The following is a 16,199-nucleotide window of genomic DNA, read 5'->3' as shown; positions in this document are numbered from 1 at the left end:
GGAAGCGAAGACTGAGAACATTTTCCACTGGTCGTCTGATCTTCTTGTGGTACAGACACTACTCAGCTGTATTGTTATACACAAGATACCCAACTGCACTTTGGCATGCTAATCAACAGCAATAACATACAGAATTTGTGAAAATTAAATGCTTTCGTGATAACTGATCACAGTGAAAGCAAGTCTAGTGTAGCACTGGAAACAGCTGCAATAAATCATAGGATCTTAAGATAAAATTATGGAAGATATAAAATCTACACTGGTGAAATAAATTAAGAGAATTTGCATAATTGATCTACGATCTCCAGAACTTCTGGGCAGATTTTAATAAAATTTGGTGTGACCATAGGTTGATGTAATACAAACAAAATAAACATCCAACAGTTATAATAAACACACATGTTCATATGCAACACTCATGGGAAACTGAAGGTCTGAAACAGAGGTTGCAGAATACACAAAAGAAATGGATTACAAAAATACAGAAAATGAAATCTGCTTGTGATTATGCAATATACAACTTTGAAAATCTGAGTCAATCTGCAGAAATCTGCCACAAAAGCGTTATTTCATGTCGTAATCGCAATAGAAGGTGTTCTACCATAATCAACATTTAATACACTAATGAAATAAATTAAGAGAATTTGCTAATTTTATCGAATTGCATGAAAAGAACATAATTGAAGGAAAAACCACTGTTTCTAGATAAAAATGCAAATCTTGTACGGCAAATACGTAAGCGTACATGTGTGTATAGGTGGAGTCAGCAGAAAAACAGGCTGTATAAGCGTGTGGAGGGTAAGATGAATAGCGTTCGCTAGCACACCTCAGCGAATTTCTTGGTGTTATCTTGCAGCAATCGGTTAAATTCATATCTGAACAGTAAAAATGAGTATCCACCAATGTTTAGATGATGGAATGAGGTGGGGAATTGTGGAGAGGCTAGAAGCAGGCTAATTGCAAGTCCAGATATGCAGAGGGTTTAATTTAACGCCCAGCGTCGCGTGTAACCTATGGAAATAGATCCAGGATCCTGGATACATCGAGAGAAAGCCCGGGCAAGGTCGTCCAAGAGCCACGACAGCCAGAGAAGATCACTATTTGCCCATTTTAGTAAGGCGTAACAGAGGGGCTACAGCTTCTCAACTCTCTCGGGACCTATATGCAACCACAGGAACCAGTGTAACAAGGATGACTGTTTTCAAAAGACTGAATTAGAGAGGGTTCTTTGCCAGAAGACCGGCTGTTTGCGTCCCACTCAAATGTATGGACAGGAGAGTCTGATTAGCATGGTGCAGGCAGCATAGTGACATATGGAGACAGCGAGGGACACGCTACCTACACTCCAATGTCTGCGAAATCAACAATTATGGCGTTGGCAGTGTAATAGTCTGGACAGACATCATGTTGGATGGCCGCACACCACTCCACATCTTTGACAGATGCTCTGTGACTGGTGTGAGGTATAGGGATAAGGTCTTGGAGCCCTACCTTCGCCTTTTCTGGGCTGCAGTGGGCCCCGAGTTCATCTTACAGGACGATAACACAAGGCCACATACAGCTCTTCTGGTTGACGAATTTCTCAAGAGTGAGGATATTCACCGGATGGATTGGCCAGCCAGGTCTTCAAACTTCAACCTTAAAGAGCTTGTCTGGGACGCTCTGGGGAGGGCAATTCCAAATTGCAACACTCCTTCGAGAACCATTCAGAACCGAAATCAACAATTATGGCATTGGCGGTGTAATGGTCTGGGCAGGCATTATGTTGGATGGGTGCACACCTCTGCCTGTCTTTGAGAGAGGCTCTGAAACTGGTGTGAGGTATAGGGATGAGGTCTTGGAACCCTATGTTCACCTTTTCCAAGCTGCAATGGGCCCCGAGTTCATCTTAAAGGACAATTACGTGAGGCCACATAGAGCTCTCCGGGTCGACGAACTTCTCGAGAATGAGGATATTCGCTGGATGGATTGGCCAGCCAGGTCTTCAAACTTCAACCCTATAGAGCATGTCTGGGATGCTCTGGGAAAGGCAATTGCAACTCAGAACCTCCCTCTGAGAACCATTCAGAAACTGAAAACAGCGTTGCTGAATGAGTGGGACCAATTGCCACAAGCACTGATAAACTGCCTTATTTCCAGTACAACAGGCTGCGGGGTCTGTACGGCTGTAAAAGGGGACAATACCCCCTATTATCCCGTTTCTTTTGTGTCTTCTTCAACTGCTCTTTCAGACCTTCAGACTCCCATCAGTATTACACATGAACATGTTTGTCTATTATAACTGTTGAATGTTTATTTTGTTTGCATTATATCAACCTATGTTCACACCAAATTTTATTAAAATCTGCCCAGAAGTTCTGGAGATCGTAGATCGAATATGAAAATTCTCTTAATTTATTTCACCAGTGTAGATAAGGGGGTCTACAATCAGGAGAATTTACCAATCACTAGAGATACTGCAGAAAAGAGTCCCTTCTCAATCACGAAGAAGTGATTAGAAAACTATAATGAGGTACATCAAGACTGGTTACTATCATGAGTGGTCGAAGTGCCAAATAATGAAACAGAAGGGAAAATACACACACTGACCACTTTTCAAAGGAAATTCCTCGATACTGGTTAGACCAGTATTGACACATCACGTAAAAAGAAAACAATTTCTTCCCTAAATGAATGTTTAGCAATAGGGTTATTTGCTCTGACTCCAAATTAATCTTTATTTTCACAACTCCGTTTCATCAAATAACGTCAATCCACGTTTTAAATCAAAAATAATCTTTATTTTGTTTTTAGCAAATGTAAACAACTCTTTAGAACATTATCATTCATAATCTTTTGTTCCCAATCCATGAACAAGAAAATCTGAATAATCTTTTTGTTGCCATTCTCAAAACAACCAAAATTAAATAATCTTTTTGTTGTCATTTTAAAAACAACAAAAAACAAATAAAAAGATATTAATCAGTATTTAAAGTTTCTGTATAAGTTCAAGCCACAGCAGTACTCCCCTCCCAGTAGCTAAGTTACGGTAGAGCATAATATTACCTTTAAAACACACTATTTAAAAAAAAAAAGATACATATGAATGCTAATCCCAAAATCGCACAGGGGGTGTTATTGTTCACCCTACATGTGACTGTTTTGCAGGAAACTTGTTCATTTTAGGAGATAAGTCTATTGGAGGTTTGACAGGTTGTCTTATTGACGGTGTTGGTTAATTCATAGTAATGTCTGGTGTTTGCAAGAAATATGCAGGCTTTAATCTATCAATAGACATTGTAACATCATTGTGATTAATTTTTACTGTAAAATATTTTTCTTTTCTGTCAACCACTTAAAAAGGACCATCGTAAGGGGGTTCTAATTGCTTTTTAACTCTGTCTTTGTGAATAAACACATGTGATATTGTTTTCAAGTCTTTAGGGACGAATATTTTTTGGACATATTTATCGGATGCTGTTCTTGGTCCAATTTTTTCCATAGTTTCTTTTAGCTGCTTGACGAAAATATCAGGTGGTGTAGGAGTTGTGCTATCGTGGAAAAATTCTCCAGGTAATCGTATATTTTCTCCATAAACCATTTGAGCAATGGTATATGCAGAGTCTTCTTGCATAGCTGTGCATAAGCCAAGAAGAACAGTTGGAAGTGTTTCAGTCCACACCAGGCTATTGTGTGTCATAAGTGCGGTCTTGAGAGATCTATGGAGGTGATCTACCTTCCCATTTGCTTGGGGTAATTTTATTATGTCGTTGTATGTCGTAATTTTATTCCACACATTTTTGATAGGTTGTTGAACAACTCTGAACTAAACTGCGGTCCATGATCTGTGACTAGGTGACATGGCGCCCCAAATCTTGAAATCCAATTAGAATAAAATGTCTAAAAAGCAACTGTGTCTGCTGAGATGTTGTTAAGTGGAATCACTTCTATCCGATTAGAGTACCGGTAAATGCAAGTGAGTGTGTATGTGTATTTTAATTATGGCAAAGCACACTAGGGCTATCTGCCTAAGGGGAGGGATGCCTTCGTGGAGGACTTTCTAAGAGATTCTGGCTCGTATACACGTTACACATGGGGAAAACCACGAAAACACCCATACTGCCTAATATGTTCTAATATGTTGAATTAACCACTAAATAATATATTTTTAACATGAATTTAAAATAAACAATTATGAAAACTTAGCAAATTTTCACAAAAACCTCTCCAGTGGAACGAAACTTGAGAATAAATACCAACAACTTTTTCATTTATATATTAAATTCTTTACCAAAACATGGAAAAAAAATACATATGACTGTATGTAAATAATTATACATTTCTCTATTTTTTACCGCAGCTCGACACCCAATGGCAATTTAAGTTTGATAATGTTTGTAGCCCGGAGAAATATTACTGGAAACGATCTTCATCCAAAATTGTAGATGTTCATTGGCCAATTAGGCCCTTTTGTTAAGACTTCAATTTTTAACCAGCTAGTGAGACTCAAGTAAAGCAAAAGTACCAACTCAATAGGGGGGAAAAAGGCACATCAAGATATAAAAGGTTTACCAACTTTTGGCTAGTGAATAAATTTATTGATTGTACCAACTCTCACCTTAGTCTAGTCATGTGGCCTGGCATGCAAGCATATAAAGCATACAATTTTTTTATTTAACTGGCATTGTAAATGTATCAATTTCATTTCATTTTCATTCACAAGCAATGATGCATATAAACATAATGCACATTTTTTAATGTTGTTTATATTTTTTACTGTCACTCTCCGAGATCCAATGATTAATGTCCTTTTTTCCCTTAGATTTTTATGCAAGTCTGTCATAGTGTTCTTATACAGGGTGATCAAAAAGTCAGTATAAATTTGAAAACTTAATAAATCACGGAATATTGTAGATAGAGAGGTAAAAATTGACACACATACTTAGAATGACATGGGGTTTTATTAGAAAAGCAATAATCTGATCAGAAAAGCAATAATTAGCATAACAAATTAAGACAAAGCAAAGATGATGTTCTTTACAGGAAATGCTCAATATGTTCACCATCATTCCTCAACAATAGCTGTAGTCGAGGAATAATGTTGTGAACAGCACTGTAAAGCATGTCCGGAGTTATGGTGAGGCATTGGCGTCAGATGTTGTCTTTCAGAATCCCTAGAGATGTCGGTCGATCATGATACACTTGCGACTTCAGGTAACCCCAAAGCCAATAATTGCACGGACTGAGTTCTGGGGACCTGGGAGGCCAAGCATGGCGAAAGTGGTGGCTGAGCACACGATCATCACCAAACGACGCGCGCAAGAGATCTTTCACACGTCTAGCAATATGGGGTGGAGCGCCATCCTGCATAAAATCATACATTTTTTAAACTTTTTTTTTTTTGGTTCAAATAAAACCCCATGTCATTCTAAGTATGGCTGTGTGCCAGCACTACCTTCGAACTCAACTGGAATGTAATGATGGATGAAATATTTGCTAGTTCCTTTCAATTTTCTTAATAAATACCTTACTGCAATCCATTACCCAACGAATTTATAGCACACTGTAATCTACGAGCATCCTATTAAAACAAATACATAATTGAAGTGTATTGGCAGGACACATAAATTTGCTTAGGGGGCTGCCAGTTTGACATATACTCTTTTAGGGTAACTATATTTACATACTTGTTTTGTTTCAGAGAACACCAGCAATTTATTATAAAGTGATTTTTATTGCATATATGACAGGATACCCTTTCAAACCTACCTCTGTTGGAATGAGATGTAGAAGCACTTATAGAAGTTTTTTAAAGAATGCTGATTTACCTTATTGGTTTCCCCTAAGGGGAAGTTACTGGCATTCATAGTGATTGATTGATCTATAAAAAGTGAAATTTGGAATATTTGGATAATTTATATTTTATATTGCCAATAATTAAACTTCCCAGGAGTCTGGTACCTTGACGTGGTCTGAGGGCTCATTTTAGATAAAAATTTAACAAATGAATTACTAATTGGCGCAGATTTTAATGCAAAAAGTGATGTTTGGGGTAACCAGGAAGAAGATTCTCGAGGCAAATTGATATTAGAATTTGCTAATACTTATGGATTACATATATTGAATAATTCTGATTCAATTCCTACTTTTGAAGGAAGTAGAGGTTCTTCGTGGATTGATTTGACATTGACTAATTCTGTATTTAATATTGATTGGAAGGTTGTATCTGATGTATCTTGTAGTGATCATAACTACATAGATATAGATATAAATGTGACAAGAAGTTCCTCGAATATAAAAAAGAGATATAATCTTAATAAGTTAAATTGGCTTGATTTTAAGAGGGACTTGACGTCCTTATTGGAATAGTTTAGTACTAAAGAAGTTGATGAAGAGAATCTTAAAGAGGTCATAGAAACCTTTACAAGAGAAATTACTCTTTTATGTGATAAGAATATATTAAAAAAGAGTCGGAACTTAGTTGAGAAAAAGACTATATGGTGGACAAGAAATTTGGATCTTTTAAGATCTAAATTACGTCTTGCTAGAAGAAAATTTCTTCGTGCTTCTAACTTAGATGATAAGAAATTTTTAGAAAACATTTATAAACGTTTAAGAGGTAATTATAAAAAAGAAATTAATTTGGCTAAAAATAGATCTTGGGATGACTTGTGCTCCCATACAAATTTAAATCAACCTTTTGGTATCCCTTATAAGGTCACTACTGATAAATATAAGTCTACTTTAACATTGAGCCAACTTAAGAAAGACGATGGCTCTGTTACTGTTTCTATTCAAGAGACTTTGAATTATTTGGTTAAATACCATTTTCCAGAGGATCTGGAGGCAGATGATAGGGTTTTTCAAAAAGAAATTAGGAAAAGTAATATTAATTATGAAAATAAAATCAATGATTTAAGTTTTTCAAAGGACGAAATTCAAGATGTAGTAGACTCAATGGATAAAAGTCGCGCTCCAGGATTGGATGGTATCTGTTTAGACATTATAGAGGAAATTTTAAGGATAGATTCTACCTTTATGTGTAGAATTTATAATGTTTGTTTACATTGTGGAATTTTTCCGAAGGCTTGGAAAATAGCCTCATTAATATTATTTAATAAAGAGGGTAAAGAGAAAAGTGATCCTTCCTCTTATAGACCTATTTGTCTTTTATCTGTTTTTGGAAAGATTTTGGATAAATTAATGACAAGAAGGCTCTGGTTCCATTTAAATACTAGCCATTCTTTGAATTCCCTTCAATATGGCTTTATGGAAGGTAGAAGTACCACTCTTGCAATACAGGATTTATTGGAAAAAGTGGAAGAAAATAAAAGGAATAATTTACATACTGCATTGGTTTCTCTTGATGTTAGAAGTGCTTTTAACAATGTATGGTGGCCATATGCTCTTTTTCAATTAAAAAGATTTAATTGTCCAATGAATTTATTTAAATTGTTTTCAAATTTTCTAAGTGATCGTAAAGTAATTTTCCAGGAAGGAAATATTAGTATTTTAAGAAAGTACAGTAAAGGATGTCCTCAAGGATCAAATTCAGGTCCTTTGTTATGGAATATTCTTTGTGATTCCATTTTTGAACTACATTTTAAAGACAATGTTATGATTCAAGCTTATGCTGATGACATAATTGTTATAGTTTCTGCTAGTGGTCATCATACAATCGACCAAGATATTGATCATAGTTTGGCTTTGATAAATGATTGGTCCAAAAAAGTTAAATTGGAATTTGATCATAGAAAGTGTGCAATAATGGGTATTGCAAAGAAAGGTAAACTGATCACTTTACCTAGAGGAAGGTTTGATGGGCACTCGTTAAAGAGTGTAAGACAAATCAAATATCTTGGAGTTATGATAGATGATCAACTTTCTTTCTTGCCTCATTTGAAGATGATTAAACTTCATTGTGCTACAATTTTGAACAAACTTTACGCTATTAAAGGACTTAGTAGTGAGATTAAGAAGATCTTTTATAAAAGATGTATTGAGAGAAAGATTCTTTATGCCTGTCCTGCTTGGTACAGAAATAATGTAAGGATTAATAACTTGTTGATTCAGATTCAAAGGTTAGCTATGCTAAGCATTACAAAAAGTTTTAGAACGGTTTCTAGTGCTTGTTTATTTACTTTGAGTGGCTGTGAGCCCATTTATTTGATTGCACAAAGAGAATGTATTCTTTTTAATTTAAAGAATGGTAAAAGTATTGATATAAATATTGATTTTGAATTTCTTGATGAAATAAATAATGTTGAAATATTAAGTTTGAAAAATGTAAAGCATCCTGCATTATATTCAAATCTTGATTGGGATAAGAAAGTTCCGTCAGGTGAAGGTTTTAAAATTATTACTGATGGTTCCAAAATTGCAGGAAAAATTGGATGCTCTTTTGTTGCTTTCTCAAGTGGAGAAATTAGTATTGTTCAAAAATTTCATTTAAGTAATAATTCTTCAGTTTTTCAAGCGGAAGTTTACACTATACTAAAGTCCTTGGAATGGCTCTTGAGAAAGAACTCTCAAGAAGAAGTTAATATTTATTCAGACAGTCAGGGTGCAATTCAAGCTATTGCCGCTTCTAAGATTTATATGGATTTGGTCTTCAAAACTTTTAATTTATATTTGGAAGTTTCTAAGAAAAGGAAAATTTATTTTCATTGGATCCGTGGACATATTGGTCATTCAGGGAATGAACTTGCAGATTTATATGCAAAGCAAGCTTCTAAAAAAAAGGTTATAGATGAATTTCTTCCAACTTCGATTGTTTCGTTTAAAAATTCATTAAGAATTAAGATAATACAAGCTTGGCAATCTTATTGGGACAAAGAGTTGAAAGGTAGATTTACCTATAAGTTTTTAAAAGAAGTAAATACAAAGAAAATCTTTGGAAATAGTTATCTGAATCAATTTCTTACTAATCATGCTCATGTTCCGTATTACTATAATAGATTTAATATTAAATCTATAATGTGTCAATGTGGACTTAGAGAAGCAGACGTGGAACATGTACTTAATTGTGCTTTGTTAAAGGATAGATGGTGTAGATTTATACCAAAATTGAGATTTGAATCAGATGGTGTCAAAATATATATGGACGAAAAATCAAGAAAAGGAATACAAGATGTTATGAAAAATATTACAGAAACAGAAGAGGATTTGTTTCTAAGTTCACAGTAAAGTTAATTAATAAGAAAAAGACTTTTGTTTAAAAAAATGTACTAAAACTATTGTAATATAATCTTCTTAAAAATATTATGTAATATTGTTAAAAATTGTTGTAATTTAAAGCTCATTGAGATAATGAAATTTCTTTATGTTATATTATATTTATGTTTTAATAATTATATTGTATTAAGAGTAATCAAGAAGATTGTAAATTTTTGTTTTTGTAAAATTGTTTTCAATAAAGTTATTTGTTGGCGGTGTTAACTTGTCTTTTGTTAGGGGACGAGTACAGTATGGTGGTTATATTAAAGAAATGAGTAGTTCCATTAATCCCTGCATATACCGCAAGGTTCGCAGGATTTATTAACCGGTCTTACCTTATTGGTTTGCTACTGCATAATTTTGTCTTATTGCATTTGTTCTTTAAGGAATGCACTGATCTCTAAATTCTGTTCCAAGTTTATAGTTCAAGTATTTTTTTTCCCTATTTAACAACACATTTTCTACATTAAATGCCCATTCCATAGCATTGTCAAATTAAGAAGGAGTTCCTTAACCTCAATTCTAATGTCAGTTCTGATAGCCTCAAGTAATTTTGTGAGATTGATATTTTTTTCATGTTAATTTAAGCTAGCTGAAACTTCACATGTAATTTGCGACTCATGCAGTGATCTCAACTAATCTTTTAACTGACTGATGAGACTTTTTTTAAAATTTCCATTGGCAAGGTACTTGACATGAACAAAATAACATAATAAAATACGTAAATAAGATAATTTTGAAAACTTATCTTTCACCAATTTTTCTAAATTTCTAAACTAACCTTCATTGGCTGATTGATCTGTGGTCATTAATTAAAAAGTTAAGAGCCATGTCATCACAAGTTAAATTTATTATTATTATTTTCTTTTCATTTGGCCATTTTTCTAATTTCACTATGCTATTTATTTAGTTAAGAAAGAAATGTACATTTCTGAACCATCTCCACTTAATTCTAGGCAACACAGATGCTACATAAGTTGCCATAACTGTGCCTGGTCTTCTCTCATATTAGGCATTACGTTTGAAAATTGCAGAATTTTACTAATTTGTTTAGTCTTTTAGAAGATGTCTAATTATCTTGAACTTGAGTTATTATATTTATAGGTATAGTTATAAACCATAAATACTAACTTTTTTTAGGTATACTTTAATGAAGATAAGATATGATACTTAGAATTCATTTACCAATTACACACATTTTTAATCACCACTGTGTGAAATAACATATTCTGATTCTATTTTAATCAGAACAGTCAGTCAGCATAGTTAAATAATGCATGCATTAATACAGTATGCATAATATTAACACTTAACTCACATTCTATTCTCTTCCAAGATTAGTTATTTAAGCATCATAGTGGACTCATAATTTTAACAATCATCAAAATAATATCAAATTAATGAAATAACTATAGTTTCAAATTATGTCTTAAAGCTTCATTTTACATAAAATGCACGTGAAAATAAAATTCTTTCAATCTTTTTAATACTTTAAAATAGAATCACCATTTCATTACATTTAGTATCATTATTTTAGCAACAATGTACATTAAACTATTTAAATGACATAAGCAGCATTATCAACGTTATTATTTTTATCAGACACATGTACTAAATAATAGGTTCTCAATCAGAATAAATACCAATTTCTTTTGCAACAGCACTGTAGTAAAATGCAGTAAAAATGATTTGGATGTTGGAATTATCAAATAATAGAACTAATTATAAATTACGTTGTGCCTCCAATTGTGCCACAATAGCCAAATGATAAAGTTAGACAATTTAATAACTTACCCTAATGGACATTACCAAAGGAAACTGTGTTCACATGTGAAACAATTTTTATTTTCTAGCTGTAATTGTAGTAAATGGACTCATTATAAGATATATAAAAAAAGAGCTGCCTACTAATCACACAGAAAGGTTCTTGCAAGTTCATCACTCTGAATATCATAATACAGAAAACAAATAGCTATCTGGATGTATAGTAACAAATAAGTTCTCTTGTCTGGAATTTAAACTAGAACTTAACCCATTAACTGCTGGTGTTGCGTTGAACAACGGTCAAAATAAATGCATATAAAAGAGCAACTAGCAAAGATATTTTATACTAGTAGATGATTTTGTGTAGGGTATATTATGAAGATTATTTATGTGAAAAAATACTTGTCTTTAACAGTTATTTTGTTTATAATGATTAGCTTCATACTTGAAGCAACCAGGCATTTTTGCCGGAAAAATTTAAAAAGAAACGCCGACTTTAGAGGTAACCTGTTTTTAGCCAAGGTAACAGAACACTTCATCAATCAGCTGCTTATATTTGTGTGGGGATGGAAGGGAAAATAGGTGTTGCACTGGTGCAATGTCAATAGGAGAAGGGTATTTCCCTTTCTTACCCATACCTTTAGATGCACTGGTTGATATACATTCCATACTTTAAAAAAGCCTAGAACAAGATACCTTACATTCAAAGAAGCCCTTCAAAGACTTTTTGATGAAAAAACATGATGATAATGACCAGAATGGAACTGATATTATTGTTGTTTCACCAGAAATTGCAGAAGCTAGTGATGAAGAAGAAGGGAATGATAATGCTTTGCATAATATTTTACCAAATGATACTGCTGGGGATGTTGAAATTCACGCGAAAAGTTTCAGGCTTCAAAAAATAGTGTTAGTCATCCAAAAATGTTTTTAAAAAAGAAAACTGAAAGCTTGAAATGGATAAAAAAAAGGAGCCATCAGTTACGATTTTGTCTTCTCTGTTCAATCTAAAAAATAAAGGTTTTAGTGCTACAGGATGAATTTAATTGCATACAAATGTGCACACTAGAAATGGTAAAATGTGTCCATAAGAAAGGGGTTACTATGATTTCCATTCCATTATGAAGACAGAAACAAAATAGTTTTTGTCAGATGGAACAATGATTCAGTTGTAACTGTTGGTTCAACATCTGGAAAAATTCAGTCCTTAAAAAGTGTTTCTCGTTATTCAAGAATGCAAAAGAAAAAGGTTTTTGTATCTCAGCCTCATCTTACTGAACAACAGAATCTTAAAATGGAAAGAGTCGATTTAAGCAACAATTTAGTAACCAATAATAAAATAAGAGTTCATAGCAAAAAATGGTGGTGGCTAACGTTAAGTAATTACACTGATTTATCCTTGACAAATGCACGGAAAATATCATGACTTTCTACTACCGGAAATAAAAATTTCTTTTAGATTTCAGATGCAAAATTGTATCATTCCTCTTTCAAACTCCTATCGAGAGTGTAGGATTAGCCAGAAAAAGATCAGCAATAGGATGACCTTGTAAATTCGGCATTCAAAAGTCATTGCATGGAGATGGTAGGCATTTTATGGTAGTTCAAGGATAGCAGAAGACTTCATTGTAAAGAATGCTATAGCTAGACTGTTTATAGATACAAAATATTGTAATGTAACTTCACATTATGATTGCGGTGAAGATTTTCATGCTTCAATCTTTCAATTGAAAATAATCTGTATTTGTAAAAGAAATACAATGTAAATTTTAATATTTAATTAATTACAAGCAAAGTGATTTCTAGATTTACAAATTGTTATACAGCTAAAAAAAAAAAAAAAAATAAGCCAGTGCTCCACTCAAAGAAAACTTCGCACGAATACAATTATACTCATTAAACTTCTGTAGTCTTATTCCGCTGATGTTGTCCAAACGCAACACTCAATTTTTCCACATGCAAGAGCACATTTTATTTTCAGTGTAAATTTATGTTACAATTACTTAATTTAATACCTATTATCATTTGTATAAGAAAAAAAATCATTTCTTGTAGTTTTTTTAAGTTAATGGGTTAACATGAATGGAAAACAACAAAATATTATTTTTGCTCGATCACTCAGCACAGTTAAATGAAAGTCAATCTCCTGCCTTGTGTCTCAACATAAAGACAAAATGGCAAAACGCCTCTCACTTGTCTTGCCATTACACAGAACATAAACTGCTAAGGTGAGATATTTATACTAAACATCACTTCCACGGAGTCACCAAGCATTGTGCAAAAAGTTATTCTGTTCCCAGATTTAAACAGCTTTCTTTTTTATTGCAAATACTCAAAAATTAAGGGAGCATTTTACATAGACCAGGAATTTTGAGTTTAATGAAAAATTATGCAAAGAAGTCTTAAAGTACTATTATGAGCTGTAAAACATATAAATTGGAATGAATGCTCATTTACAGCTAGCTACACAACACAAAGCTGTGCATTTTTGCAATTTGTAGATGGAACTAAATTTAAAAAGCATTTTGATATCCAAGTGGAAAATTTTGGTAACTTACTCAACAGGGATAACTTACCAAACACAATTAATTACTTAGGAAAGAAAGCTTAGAGGGAAAAATTATGTTAAATTGCATAAATGAACTGAGGCTTGCACACGACAATTTTTTGGTCTTCAGGGTATAAAGTAAGAATGGAAATTATTACATAAATTTGGTTATCAAAAATAAAATAATTTAATTTTCCTTTCCCAACACTAACCCTTGGGGTCAATTATACCAGCTTAGTATTATAATCTGGCAGTTAAAACCTTTGGGGGCATAAAATACATAGACTCAGTTCCTGCTGCCCAAAAGAGCAGCCTATGCTGCCATGAAGAGAAGTGGCATATACTATCTATGTAGGTAGCAAGATGGCCACATATGGTTTCAATATGCTCATCACCCTTTGTGCCTGTAGGAGTGGTGACCCTGGGGTTCCTCAAAATTGGGATGGAACTGCATATTTAGGGTAGCAGGACTATACCTGTACAGCCAATGGTAAAATCCTGGTGTCCTGCTCATTTCTACAAGTACCTGGGAAGCCAGTTCAATGGTTGCATAAAAGAAAGAGTTCAGTTTTACAGTCCGCTGCCTGTGGTTTGGGATCCGAAGGGTTGCAGCACACAAGTTCTTTTATTCTCCTCTTAGATGTACTTTTGACACCCACCTCCTGTCTAATACAAAAATATGAGGGGGCAATCCAAGTAGAGCCTTTAACAATTAATAAAACTCGGCTTACTTTTCCCAAAAGGTAATATATAAATGAAAAATAGCAATAATAAAAAATTCATTATATGATTCCAAAGCAATGTAAAACTAACCCTTTTGCACTGTAACATTAGCAAAAGTGGAATTCATTGCTCCTTTAGAGTCCATTACAGTCAATCTAGAATAGAAATAAAATACACATCAATTAACACTTCAGTAAAGACATTTATTCCTTAGATGAATAAAAGAATTCTTTCAACTAAAAGCAGGAGAAAAAGGAAAGAGTTGGGGGAAAAACAGGGGAGGGGGAAGGCTTATGATGAAAGCACAGGTAGGTAATGGCAACAATAAAATAAAAAATACAAATAAAATTAAATCTTTTGAACTCAGTTATCATGTAAGGCTAAAAAAAATGCATAAAAAAATACACGACTACTTTGTACCACAGCCAGCCTATATATATTATTCTTTCATATAGAAAAATTGCCTATATAATAAGCTGAATTATCATTTAGCTTATTTTATATCATTCATGGTAATATTTTTACCACACTTTAATATATAACTGAGCAGAAAAAGTGCAAAATCCCTTTGAAAACACATTTTTAATAAACGAATGCTGTTTTATATAACAATATCATACTTGCCAACCTATGACACTCAAAAATCAGGAGATTTTTTTAAGAAATCAGGAGATTTTTCACAATGTTAAAAAGACTTTTTAAATGATAAAAATATAGTTTTTAATAATGAATGAACTTTAAGTAGTAACTAATTCTTAAATGCAAGCAACACAAAAATACCTTACACATAAAAAAATTTTTACTACATGCATCGTTTAAGAAAAGAAAAAAAAAAAAAAAAAAAAAAAAAAAAAAGACACTTTAATCAGTTTTCGTACACATGTTATAAACAGTGGCAGATTTTGCTTTCTTTAAGAAAGAAACTTTATCATTGTGTTCACAGCAATTGCCACGTAGGCCTGCTTTCGCTAATAAAAGTTTTTCTAATGTGCCATCTCTAATATTAGATCTAAATTTAGTCCTTGTTTTCGCAACAACACTGAGGATCCTCTCACACTCTGCATTACTATAGGGAACTGTCAAGATGGCCAACACAATTCTAGACAGTTCACTATATTTTAAAATTCCATCAGCAACTTTCAGTTTTGCAATTAAACTCCACTGGGTGTCAATCGTAGCTGATTTTATAACTTCATCCAAGTTTTCTAATTGTAAACTGCTGTTATGCAGCTGTTGGAACTGTTTCAATTTTTCCTTCCTTTTAGAACTCCTTTCAAGATAATAATAAATATCAACAATGTGTTCATCCACACTTATTGGTAAAGAAGTTGCCCCTTTTTCAGCTGCTAAATTTAAGAGGTGACAGGTGCACCTCATAATCTGAATTTTCCTTTCTTAAGATGCCTGCAACACCAGCCTTCCAAGCCTACCAATACTGGTGCATTATCGGCACCAAGTGCTAAGCAATTATCCAGAGTGCCTGCAGTTTTCTTTTAAAGTTTTAATAATTAACTGTGCTATATTAAAGCCTGTCAAATGTCCTTCTAAAGTGGGAACATAAAGTAAACTGAACTCAATTTCTGAAGACTCTGGATCAAAAAAAGAAACAACAATTGGATACAGTTTTGAATCGGTATTATTGCTTCCATCAATCAGTAGAGAGGCAGACCGGAGCTGTTTTAATGCAATCAATAACTGAAGATTTATTTTTCAAACCCATTTCTTTAACAATTGCACCTGTTTTGATTCTTGCACCTTGAGTATTTCTTAGCGATTTCACTATCGGGAAACATTTTTCTAAATAAAGCTGCAGCGTTATCCGATGCATTTAGTGGCAGGTTGTGCTCCAGTAAAAAGGCAGAGAACAGACATTCTGCATTAATAACTTTTTGGTCCTTTGTTTCCGAAGAAAAATTTAATTTTTCGTTTTTTTCAAAACAACTCATGTTATCCTTGTGTTTTTGTGTAC

At 33.3% G+C, this 16,199-nt stretch overlaps 1 protein-coding gene across 3 annotated transcripts in view; it reads right to left on the bottom strand.

Annotated features, from left to right (window-relative positions):
- Positions 1-16,199, bottom strand: part of LOC118187912 (dyslexia-associated protein KIAA0319-like protein) — a 268,310-nt gene that overhangs the window by 96,462 nt on the left and 155,649 nt on the right. For all 3 annotated transcript variants that reach the window (XM_085809395.1, XM_085809397.1, XM_085809396.1), the window contains one exon: positions 14,321-14,385. In XM_085809395.1, the coding sequence (XP_085665521.1) occupies positions 14,321-14,385 (65 nt within the window). The remainder of the gene's footprint in view (positions 1-14,320; positions 14,386-16,199) is intronic.

Source organism: Stegodyphus dumicola, chromosome X2, assembly GCF_044657685.1.
Source record: "Stegodyphus dumicola isolate Sdum_Otavi_A_Nest chromosome X2, ASM4465768v1".
Classification (NCBI taxonomy): Eukaryota; Metazoa; Arthropoda; class Arachnida; order Araneae; family Eresidae; genus Stegodyphus; species Stegodyphus dumicola.
Note: the sequence above shows the minus strand (reverse complement) of the source record. Positions and strands in the feature narration are given on the sequence as shown.